The sequence below is a fragment of the Syngnathus leptorhynchus genome, chromosome 13 (genome assembly GCF_054491065.1).
Source record: "Syngnathus leptorhynchus isolate UIUO chromosome 13, UIUO_Slep, whole genome shotgun sequence".
NCBI lineage: Eukaryota > Metazoa > Chordata > Actinopteri > Syngnathiformes > Syngnathidae > Syngnathus > Syngnathus leptorhynchus.
Genome location: NC_141207.1, coordinates 9,985,607 through 9,997,645, shown reverse-complemented (window position 1 = coordinate 9,997,645; position 12,039 = coordinate 9,985,607). Strand labels below are relative to the sequence as shown.

Here is a 12,039-nt window from a genome sequence, read left to right as displayed (position 1 = left end):
GATATTGTATGTGTTACGATTATTACTATAATTTGTTACATGAACGAATAAAGCATGTCTTTTTTATATATATCTGTTTTTTTTCGACGGTACAGCGCCATCTTTTTTGTAAGGGCGAATTGTCTTCCCGCACTTCCGATTTTCGGCACACGGTGGCAGCAGATATCGAGTTATTTTGATAACAAGTGACTCAAGCACATTCAAATCAAATTACCATACTTCTTAATAAAGGAAGAGGAAAGAAAAGCTATAAGAAATGTGAAAAATGTTCTAACTCAAAGCCATCCGTGTTGTTTTTTTCAAGATCTTCATTTCTCATCTATTTAAACACACACAAAAACAACACGTGGAGAAAATACTGTAGCATCCTTGGAAGGAATCTTATAATACGTCAAAAGAACAGTTCACTACTGTTTTCAAGTGTTCTTATTTCTTTTCCATCCCTTATCCAAACTGCATTTCCCCCCTCCAGATTATTTTAATGTCGTCTTGAACATGTGACCGTGTGATAAAAGCCAATGACGTCAGAAAATCATAACGATCGAGAGACGTTTAGATAAAGTAGACACACACACCACTGTGAATGCATTCATTCGATCGTCAAAGACCTCTATCGTGACGAACAAAAAAAAACTTCTTCACCTTTCAGGTAAACAGCTTTCTTTTTGTCCACTGCACGGAATTGTATGTTGATCATTTCATTGCTCTTGTCAAGTAAGGCATGCAAAAAAAAAAAAAAAAACAGAAACAGCTACACGTGTGTGATAGACTTTAATGTAGATCATTGATAATTCTTTCCCCAAACTATATTTTCTATTACTGTTATGTTGAGTAGTTTGGTTGAAAGGTGGAGGCCACAGTTTGGGATAGCCGCATGACTTACCTCTCTTTCAAGTGTGATGCAACATGCAGCCCTCACTTCCTTGATAACAGTAAGTTCAAGAAAAAACATGGCTAAATCCTGATTGATACTTTTAGTTTGACAAATTGAACATATTATTTTTCATGCATCCCTTTAAATCTGCCATTGTGTCAGCGTACACTTAATATGATGACAAATGTCAAAACATCAATGACACTTCTCTTTATGGTGGACTGTCACGATGAAAGATTTGGAGCTTTACAATCTACTGTATAGCTTGCCACTTTTTAAGCAAACGTGTAAAGTATTGCTGCCATTATAGTAATGTTAGCTTTTAACTAAAAGCTAGTAAACATAGGCTTACTCAGTATTTTCCACTTTAAAAGGAATGGTAAACAATCAGTATATGATTGATCCATAATTTCATTCTCTCCAAAACAATGTTTTGTTTTGTTTTCAAAGCAAGAAAATGTCATGTAACAAAAATATCAGGACAACAAATATATTTTTCAAAACACTACAAATATGTAAGTTCCTTTTGTACCAAGCAAATGTTTATAAAATGAATTCTTTTATAATGAGAAAAAAAGTACAAATGTATCCATTTAAGCATGGTGTCTCAGTATTTTCACACTCACGCCTATGGTCATTTGGAGCAATACAGTCTAAATTATATCATTTGATTACCATTGTTCAGTGTAATATTTAATTGAAATCTGAAATGAGCATTGTGATCGGTCCCTGGCGGAGCATCTTGTGACTTCATGTCAATGACTGAGAGTAACCTCAGTCAGCGAGGTTGCTGCAGCCTACGGCAGCTCAGCACGTGCACATGCGCAGATTCCATCCGGCCGTCACGTGATGCTGTGCTGTGCTGTCGTGGTGGCTGTCGTGGCTGGCTGTGCTGTGCAGTGGTGGCTGGATGTCTTGGCTCAAAGCAATTGGCTGAGAGTGATCTTGCTACGGAAAGACGTCATGTGAGCATCAGATGAGATCAGTCAAACATTGCTTTCTTTTAATCCGTGACCTGAAAACAAGGAAATAAAAGAGATCACCCAATGCTCATTGGGATCAGCATGTTCACAATGGTTATTACCATAATGATCAGTCCATGATTTTGATGTGAAGATGAAACGTGTCATTATTCAATTTGAAGATCAGAAGTGAGCCAAATATTGCTACTTCCAATTTGCCCGAGCCAACAATGGGTTCACATGAAAGGCACCTGTGTTTGTTCACGGGAAAACAACAACAACCCGTTTAAGGATTGGTCTGGTAATTAAACAGGTATTGCGGTCGGAAAAGCTCTGTAGTGTCGGGTTCTCTGCACTTTTGAAGAACTCGGTGAGCTGTTTTACATTTTCCAGAAATTTGGGATATTGTCTTCCAACAACTTCTCAGGTAAACTGGCATTTATACGTTCCTATGGTCCGCTCATCATTTGAACGACCAAACTGTATTTGTGTATGTCGTCTTTTTGGTATTCACTTGTTTTCGTCTCTGCCAATCAAAAGCATCGTTTCAGCCCAAAGGGAAAAAAATGATTTTCATTCAGATCGAGAGACATCTTGTTAGTGAGCGATTATTTTCCATATGCTAATATTTCATTGAACAGAAATGCATATAATACAAAATCAGTAGCAGATTAAGCTAATGCATATATTATACCACAAATGATGATGGGTTTTTTTTTTGTAGAACATGAGAATTCAGAGCTGTATAAAATAAAAATGACCCGTAGTAACCTTAGCCAGCATGTCTGCAGCCTGTTGTTAGGGGGATGGATTTCATAGTATCGTTGACGCTTCCCTCCGTGCCTGATTTATTTGGCTTGCATGACCTTTTTTGGAAGCCGAGGCTTGTGGCGTGAGCATTTTCCTCCTATCAGATTGTGGGGGGAGTGCGTAGAAGGAAGCCTGCCTGGCAGGGTGGGGTTTTTTCCAGGGGGGAGGGACCAACCAAACCGGGCTGCTGTTTGAAAATGAATGATCGGCTGCTTGTCTTGTAGTCTAGAAAGATTTTAGAATAGAATATTTCACAGTTCAAGGAGCTTTATTGTACAGCAAAAATTTCAACCAGGCCGAAAAAAGCTTTCCAGAAATGCAATGTGAGTATTTATGTTCATTGAATGGATTTCACCTCTCTTCAAGCTTTCACTTGCATGCTGTTTTTTTTCTTCTCCTCATTTTGTTTTAGATAGCAGAATCATCTTATTTCCTCTGATGAGAATGTGCACAGGCAGCCTTGTTGCTGAATATTCACGATCAATGTGTTTGACTCCATCTTAATATGTGAAGAAGGGGATGACTTTGTTGTCAAGCAGGCACTTGTCATTTCCAATGACTCCTTTGGGGATGGTGTGTTTGGAGTCTCCATCATCTCTTATGAATGTAGAATAGATAAGAAAAAGGCGTAGCGGGGTCGATCGCGCACCAAGCGAGGATGCTGAGGGTGTTGTCTCGTCATAAACTGCTGATCTGGGCGCTTGTCGAGAGCCAACAGCTGGCAAACGGTACAAATAATTCAGAGGGTTGATCAATGGAATTGCATTTCTTCTGAAGCTCTGTGTTCATTGATAGGACAACAAAGATCTGGTAGAAAATGTGGATAGAGCTGTGGTTTGTTCTGTAATCTTTAATATTTGATGGGAACCAGTGATGGATCTGAGCGGAAAACAGCTGGGCATTTGGGGTTTAGTACATGTCACTCCACCAACCCTTGGGAGGAGAGAACAGCTGCTTCTAACCAGGACTGCTCCAATGCAGTTTGAGAACTTTGGCTAATTGAAAATAGAAACCCTTTTTGCTATCTCATCTCGAATGAGCAGAAAGCGATGTGACTGATGTAGAATCGCCGTGTGATGCTATTGTCGGGTAAGGGCAAAATATTGTGTAAATATAGGCAGCTCTGTTGCTCGCCTTATCCAGAATGAGTGGGCCATTATGCAAGTTTTGACAGTGGAATCTGTGTCAGAGATGTTAGAATAACCTTGGCTCCCTGCTTCTGAAACACCCAGGTGCCAGTCTTTTGTGTACTTAAGTCACATGTCGTGTAATTAGAGCAGGGAAGCAAGGTTGCAACAGCGTGTCGTCTACTCTACAGCCGCCACATTCATTTGTTTACCTTCTGTGCTTCTCCTCTTGCAGTGACCGTGTGCGAGCCCGGTGCCATGTCGGAGGTCGGTGTGCTTCAGCAGTCGGACTCTGTTGCCTTGAGCGAGTCTACCTGCGATTCAGGGAAAAATGGAGCAGCCCTTGATCATGTTTTGGATATGGCCAAGTATGTACACCACACAACTAGGAGAAGTTGTTGTCATTTAATGATGGATGAGTGCCAGGAAACGGCACGTACGTTCATTTGTTCTGGAGTCTGGTTTTATGCAAGGATCCGGTTTCTTGCTGAAGAATGTGGCAGCTCAGCTCGGGACTTCACCCTTTTGTTTGACGTGTTTTTCCTGTTCCTCAGAGAGTCCTTCGAAGAAGAACCCACGGTGGTGGAAAAAGAAGAAAAGATAGCGGCCCCCGATGCTGTCACCAATAAGCCGGAGGTCTCCAATGAACACACACAAACAGGTGATACAGGACACATCCACAATGCTGATAAGAACACTGTTTACATTTGCGTGCCCCCTATCTATCATTGGAATGTTTGCATGAGCGATATGGCTGCTTCATGATCACAGGATGGCTTCATGTTGAAGAAGCCTTGTATGGTATGGTGATCTCAGCTCGCAATTGCTCTCATTTCCCGGAGGAAGTGACATCTGCTTCCTGCCTTTCCGTCATCCTTTCCTGGATTTGTACTGAAGGGGAAAGTGAAACTCATTTGTTGTTCCATCTTTTGGATTTCCAAATAATGGTGGATCAAAATGAACGGGCATTCATTTGTTGAGTGGAGCAGGGTTAAACATTAATTTGCTTGTTCCTGCTGTTGCAGCCAGCCAACAATGAGCAGCTGTTCCAGGCCATAAACGTGCTAGCTGACAGCAATATAGTGAGCATTGGCGGTTTATATTCAGTGTTCTTGAGAAGCACAAGATCATGGATTGAGATGTTCCTTTTCCAATGAAGGATGTATTTATTGATTGATTAAGGAGCTGTTGCCTGGCAATTGTGACCTGTCCTGTCTCACTTAAATGCACCAGAATATTTAGTTCTTATTAGTTCTCTGGCCTCATATACTTTCTATGTCCTCCAGTAAATGGCCAGCGCCCAGGCTCTCTGTCAGTGTCACCGGCACCAACACCGGCACCAGCACCGGGGTCCAACCTGTGGACGTGTCAAGCCGACGGCGAAGTGAAGCTCCGCATGGAAGATTCCGGCCTAGCAGCGGAGACCCCTTTGACGGTCCATCAGCTCTTCACAACAGCTGTGAAGAATTTTGGCAAGTATACCGCTGTGAGCTGGAAAGAAGGCGAGCAGAAGAAGAGCTTGAACTACAAGCAATACTACGAGACCTGTCGCACAGCAGCCAAGAGCTTCCTTAAGGTACGTCATTTGACCAATATTGCTTAGTCATTGAGTCGGGCCCTTCTGGGGATGCATAAAGAAATCCGTTTTTTACGAGGTCTTTCGCTTTCATCGCTGGATTTTGACCAGATGAACTTTTCCGCCTGATTTGTTTCTTAGGAATAATCCACGCTAGCATTTTGACACATTAGTCTCAAGCACACCGCACATTTATTCAGTCTAGCATCTTCATGTCATGTGGTCGTGGACTTGAAGAGTCAAGTCGATGTGGGAACTTAACCCAGCAACTCAGCCCAAAGACATCGGACGGAACCGCAAGCCACACTTAATGCAACGTGAATTAGTGTCACATACACACGTGATTGGACAGAAGTATGACCGTCCTTGTCCACGTTTGCTCACGTCACGTGGCATTTGGAATCTTCGGCGTAGAGTTGCATACTTTACACACTGTAACATAAAGCCTTGTTTGCTTCATTGTCGTATTTATGTTGACATCTAAAAGATCATCGGAAAAGACAGAGTTTGTCTTTCTGCGCTTCAAACAAATCACGCTACACCGTCTGTGCCACAACTTTGACCTACTTTGAGCTGGTTTTAGGACTAGAAATTGTCAAGCGCGCCATATAAAAGAATGGCCAAAAGCACTTGAGATCACATGAAAGCAGAGGCCAAATTGCAATATTGACTGGATATATTGGTCTGTTTATAGCTTGGGTTGCAGCGTTACCATGGCGTATGTATCCTAGGCTTCAACTCTGTGGAGTGGTTCATCGCTGACATCGGAGCCATTTTGGCAGGGTGAGTTGTGGATGCATGCATATGACAAAAAGTACCCTTAGTTAGCTTGACGCCCAAGCAGCGCTTCCTCCAGCTGTATTACGGTCAAACACCAGGAGTTCCACTCGCTTACCCCCACAGCAAAATAAGAGCGTGGCATTGATTGATAAAGGCCAAATGCGCTGATTACTAACCACCGTATTTGAAATATCACCGAAGGCTATTCAGTTAAACGATTCTATGAAAGCAAACAATGCTAACTTCACGCAGGAGGACCTGAGCACGCACTTGTTCAAATTCCAAATGTAAATGTGCGTGCGTGTTGCAGTGGCTTCGCTGTGGGCATCTACGCCACCAACTCGTCAGAAGCATGCCAGTATGTGGCCGAAAACTGCAAGGCTAATATCCTTGTGGTGGAGAACCACAAGCAGTTGCAGAAGATCCTTCAAGTGCAAGACAGTTTGCCACACCTGAAAGCCATTGTCCAGTACAAGGGGAAACTCAAAGAGAAGAAAGCAAACGTGTACAGCGTAAGTCAACAAAGATGAATGACGCGCGGGAAGCAGCCGTGGTGGCATTGAGCGTCTCTCACCGTCTCTTCCCGCAGTGGTCCGACTTCATGAAACTGGGACGTGACGTTTCTGATGTTTCGCTGGACGACGTCATCGCCAAGCAGAAGCCCAATCAGTGCTGCACGCTCATTTACACCTCAGGAACCACCGGCCAGCCCAAAGGAGTCATGCTCAGTCATGATAATGTAAGCGCCTGATTCACATTTAGCAAATTTAAAAGCGCCCCAAGGTTCTTTACATAAGACATTCTCCTCCTTAACCCTCAGCTGACATGGACGGCGCTCTCCACCGCTCGGCACGTGGGCCTGACGGACGCCACCGAGTCCCAGGAGGTGGTGGTCAGTTACCTTCCCCTCAGCCACATCGCCGCCCAGATGGTGGACATCTGGCTCACCATGAGGGTGGGCGGGGTCACGCACTTTGCCGACCCCGATGCACTTAAGGTCAGTCGCGTTTGTTTTTTTATGATGATGACGCCACGATGACGTCTGGATCTTGGAAAACAGTCAAAACACATGCTCGAGTTGTACACGTGTCGTCGCGCTGTCCGTTTGCAGGGCTCGTTGGTGAACACCATGAAGGAGGTGCGTCCCACGGCCTTCATGGGGGTGCCACGTGTCTGGGAGAAGATGCAAGAGAAAATGAAGGCCACTGGAGCAAAGTCGTCCGCCGTTCGCCGCAAAGTTGCTGCCTGGGCCAAAGACGTGGGTCTGCAGACCAATCTATCCAAGATGAACGTGTGAGTAAATGCGGCGTTGCACTTTGGAACAGCTGTTTGAAGAGGCCTTTTCTTTTGAAGAAACAGAGCGGCGGAACACACGCCGTTGAGTTATCAAATCGCCAAGAAGCTGGTGTTCAAGAAGGTGCGCAAGGCTCTGGGTCTGGACCGCTGCCACAGGTGCTACACGGGTGCCGCCCCCATTACCCGGGACACGCTGGAGTTCTTCCTCAGCCTGGACATTCCGTTGTACGAGCTGTACGGCATGAGCGAGTCCACCGGACCGCACACCATCTCCATTCCAGATGCCTTTAGGATCACCAGGTATTTGCCGTATGCTTTCACGCAAGGGTGTCCAACTCTGGACCCTCGGACCAGGAGTGATTTTGAGTGTCCCAATTTTTTTATTATTTTTTTTGTTGCCCTTCAGCTGCGGCAAGGAGATCCCTGGGTGCAAGACAAAGTTGCACAACCCAGACCAAGATGGGACCGGCGAAGTCTGCTTCTGGGGTCGCCACGTCTTCATGGGTTACCTCAACATGGACAACAAGACCGAGGAAGCTCTGGATTTGGAGGGCTGGCTGCATTCCGGCGACTTGGGCAAACGCGACCGCAATGGATTCCTCTTCATCACCGGTCGAATTAAAGGTGCGCTCGTTTGCTAGTGGAGCACACGGATATCGGAGAAAGCTTTTTACTTCTTTGAACAGGAGAGCCCTGGCTTCTTTAAAAAGCTTTCTCAACAATGCTCCTTTTGTTATTTCAGAGTTAATCATCACAGCAGGGGGAGAGAACATCGCTCCTGTGCCTAGCGAGGATGCAGTCAAGGAAGCTCTGCCGCTGATTAGCAATGCCATGCTGATAGGAGACAAGAGAAAGTTTCTGTCCATGCTCCTCACCATTAAGGTATGACAAAACAATGCATTGTGTAAGCTTTACAGTCAACTTGCAGATAACACTTTGATTTTAATTTCAAATCCCGTTTTCGAGCTGTCAAACGACGACACTGCCATCTGGTGGCTGATTGCAACACCGCATGACATGAGCAAGGAAACAAACGTTAGACGAGGGTCCAGTTTGGATTCTTGTTTTTGATTAGATTGCTTTCAGAGCAAGATGAGCAAGAATTCCTTGGAGGTTATATTGCTCATTTGAACTTTAAAATAACCGTGATTTCAGTGCGAGCTTAACGCCGACGGCGCCCCATTGGACGAGCTCACTCCAGAGGCCGTGGAGATCTGCAGGAAACTGGGAAGTCAAGCAACCCGCGTCTCGGAACTGGCAGGCGGCCGCGATCGCGCCGTAAACGCTGACATCCAGGACGCCATCAACCGGGTTAATGAGAAAGCCATCTCCAATGCTCAGCGCATCCAAAAGTGGCACATTCTCCCACAGGACTTCTCCATCACTGGAGGAGAGCTGGGTAACTAGTGGCCATCTCAATATCTAACATGCCACCCAAAATGGATTGACGGATATGATGTTGTATTCCTTTTCTGCAGGACCCACCATGAAGCTGAAGCGGCCGGTGGTGTCCAAAATGTACCAAGAGCAGATTGACAACTTTTACAGGGAAGTGACATCTCCAACGACCCCCGACAACCCGCCGCCTACCAAATAAGAGAAACGAGTTGCTCTCCGCATGACTCGCTCTTTGTTCTAATATATCTATCTGCTTGTTTATCGTTTTGTTCAAGTTCTGTTTTTATTGCCTTATTTTGTTTTACATTTGTGGACAAGAGAAAGCCATTGTAAATTCAATTAGCTTTGGGGTTTTTTCAACTATTTATTTGTGTTGCATACGGATGTGAAGTAGCAGCAAAGAAAATTCGTTTGTAACGATGACCATACTTGAAAAGGAAAAGAACACAATTCCCCAAATAGCTTTGAGAAAAGGTTGATTCAACAGTGAATTTTCACTTTTTGTTGGCAGTTTGCTCGGGCCAAAGACCATGCATAACACGTAACGAAGTAAATGCCCTCACAATATTTATGAACACGTCTTGTAAACAAGCATTGCAGTCAAGTTAAGCAGTAAGCTAATGCTAGCGTTGGCGAGAAGCTAACGCATTATTGTGTTCCCCAAGAATAACCTTCATTGCAATTCATCAGATAAAACTACTCCAAATACAATAGCAAGTGAAACCATAGAGTGCACAGCACTAAAATCAGCAGAAAGACGAATGCTAATGATGCTAATGCTATGAAAACGAGGGTATCATGGACACACAATAATGTGAAAGTGAAATACAGGTTGGAATTTTTGTGTCATCTCAAGCTTACCGCTTTACGATCGATTGAACGAACTGAAGCCTCAATGAGGCAAATCGTTTTTTGTGTGGATGAATACATCCAACAAGGGAACATTTCGATCTTTCCACTTGGGCATCCTTGACTCGTTTGCACGACTAAAGTCTCTCCGAGTAATAAAGATGGCGGAAGGGTGAAACCGTTTGGCCGCACCCATTACAAAGTCTGCCGTAATAGATGAAAAATAGAAAATGGATAGTCAAAAAATATCCCGCAAACATATAAAAGTCCTGGAGACACCCAAGTGCACAATAATATGGTTATAAAAGCTAAAAAAAAAAAAAAAAAAAAAAAGTGGATTTTCCACGATATGCAATGAAATCCTTCATTTGTGGATCAGTTGAAAAGGAAGTAGTATCACATTTTAATGATTGCGTTCAATCCAGATTGTATACTTTATATGTTCCAAAAACAAAAAAACATATCATCCAAATACGTGAAGCTTTTTGGGCTGATGTGACTGCTAGAGGCTCGCTCGCTTGGTCGTTCATTTGCACTGGTTGCAGCCTCCTTAACGTGTGTTCGTTCACTTGCATGGTATTGGATTGTAAATATGCTTTAAACCTTCCATGTGGAAGGAAAACGAAACAATGTTGGATGACATTCAACTGGCGGTATACATATATGTTAATTGACTTCTTAATATCTAAACAGTTGCCACACTTTATGTCAAATTCTATTGTGATCCTCATGCATTTAGTTTCCCAGAAAACACTCTCTACTTGAAAATAGAAGTTGATGAAATCCAAAGAGCTGAAGAGAATACTGGAAGCACTCTTTTGATTGTTGTAACATGATGACTGGATGAGGAGCTGGCTCATGCAAATCAGCTGAAGTTCTGTCATTTATTATTTCTACCATGTATTGTTTTTATGAAGGGATTGGGGGATGTGAGTGAGTGAGTTTCCCTTCTGTTAAATGACACTGGTTATATGCTGCCAGAATTTGTTATTCAATTTAATGAAGGAGTCAACTGTAATTCAAAATAAGCACCAAGCTGTGACGTTTCCTGGAAATTTGACTCAACTAATGATGCTCTTATGAGTAGGGATGTGGTTGGTGAGTCATTCAGGTTGAAGGAAGCTCGTAAATGTCAATGACCAAACTGGAAATAATAAAAGTTGTCCATTCCGGTATCATGTGTTTGTCTTATTCACAGAGGAGAAAATAATAATTTATTTGGTCTTTACTGCTCGTACGAACATTGAAGGTGACATTTGAACCCATTGTAATTTGAAGTGATCAAGCAGTGCAAAAATAAGCCAACTTATTTCTCCATTTCTGGCTGACAGACGAGTTTGTAAAGTTGATCAAAGCATTGGTAGGCTAAATACTAACTACACAGAATGATACTTTTGTTGTACATGAACAGGGCAACACAGAAGAGGCTGCGTTCAACTCGATGTAACAAAGGTCATTTTAGGGTCAACTAGGCCATGTTAAACGTCTTTAACGGGGATTCATTGATGGTGGTACCTCCATCACAGCGCCGTGACATCATTGTATTGATCAGCCCTGAAGCAATAAGGATCCTAATTGGCCCCGCTGGATGATCACGTGATGGGCCCGGCCGGGCCCGACCTATTTCCGCGTGTCCTTTTCACCCCACGTGCAGCCGTATGAACTCCATATGAACCCTGTGACCGGGTGGGCCGGCGGTCAGTGATGAGACGCCGTGACAGTACTTCATGACTTTATTATGATTTTCAAAATAAAAATAACATTAAAATAACATGTTTTGACTATGACAACAACTTGCATGATATGGCCACATGGTGGCATTTCAATGCCAAGTTTGTCTTATACCAAATTGAGTTGCTCATGTGCCCTTCAGCTGGTTTGTTCTGTGTTGACCACATCTTGATGATGCCACCAATTTCCTCACAACCCCCCAGTCAAAGAATTGAACCCTTATAAATACACATGCGCCCTGTCCACAGCATTTTTTCTGCTCTTCCTTTAAAGATGCACACAGCAGATTATTGACCTCAGCTGTATTGTCCAAGTGTAAATGCCCAGCTCCCGCAGTCCCCTCCTTTCCTATAACGTGTTTGTGCCGAGCGAGCGCATCGTCTATGAAACCATACATCCAAGCACAGGAAAACCAAAAATGAAAAAAAAATTACTTTTTTTTTTTTTTTTTTTTTTAGCTTAACAGCTCCCTGAACAAAAGTGTGGCGTGGCGTTCTCTCTGTGGTCCAGTTATTGTGACTGGAAGCAGACAGTGATTAAGTTGAGGTCATCCAGCAAACATCTGCAACACCTGCTTCTTGGTGCTCAGCTGTCATGAGATACACAAAAACATTACAGGGAACGTGCCAGGAAAAA

General features: G+C 43.5%; 1 protein-coding gene and 1 long non-coding RNA gene across 5 annotated transcripts; one reads left to right on the top strand and one right to left on the bottom strand.

Moving 5' to 3' along the window:
• The first annotated feature begins 545 nt into the window (after positions 1 to 545).
• Positions 546 to 10,847, top strand: acsbg2 (acyl-CoA synthetase bubblegum family member 2). 4 transcript variants are annotated; one of them, XM_085927547.1, is made up of 14 exons: positions 546 to 649; positions 4,009 to 4,141; positions 4,328 to 4,434; positions 5,060 to 5,349; positions 6,044 to 6,132; positions 6,440 to 6,641; positions 6,719 to 6,868; positions 6,950 to 7,126; positions 7,241 to 7,422; positions 7,483 to 7,725; positions 7,832 to 8,049; positions 8,168 to 8,307; positions 8,581 to 8,824; positions 8,904 to 10,847. In XM_085927547.1, exons 2-14 carry the CDS (start codon positions 4,032 to 4,034, stop codon positions 9,020 to 9,022), a joined length of 2,271 nt encoding a protein of 756 aa, XP_085783673.1. In that variant the 5' UTR covers positions 546 to 649; positions 4,009 to 4,031; the 3' UTR covers positions 9,023 to 10,847. The 4 variants fall into 4 exon arrangements, with proteins under 4 accessions (XP_085783673.1, XP_085783671.1, XP_085783670.1 ...); XM_085927545.1 differs by lacking the exon at positions 546 to 649 and adding an exon at positions 662 to 932 and having other exon boundaries at positions 7,489 to 7,725; XM_085927544.1 differs by lacking the exon at positions 546 to 649 and adding an exon at positions 662 to 932.
• LOC147047649 (uncharacterized) lies at positions 1,349 to 9,974 on the bottom strand. The gene is made up of 2 exons (XR_015067921.1): positions 9,685 to 9,974; positions 1,349 to 1,889 (listed from the first exon to the last, which is right to left on the bottom strand). It is a non-coding gene; the product is annotated as an uncharacterized LOC147047649 (long non-coding RNA).
• Positions 10,848 to 12,039: the final 1,192 nt, after the last annotated feature.

What these genes read in the sequence shown, in the direction of transcription:
- acsbg2 (XM_085927544.1), top strand. Translation starts at nt 875, where the DNA reads ATGACTTACCTCTCTTTCAAGTGTGATGCAACATGCAGCCCTCACTTC. An exon ending in CAGCCAAGAGCTTCCTTAAG is followed by an intron (nt 5,350 to 6,043) that starts GTACGTCATTTG and finishes GTCTGTTTATAG; the next exon opens with CTTGGGTTGCAGCGTTACCA. An exon ending in GATGCCTTTAGGATCACCAG is followed by an intron (nt 7,726 to 7,831) that starts GTATTTGCCGTA and finishes GTTGCCCTTCAG; the next exon opens with CTGCGGCAAGGAGATCCCTG.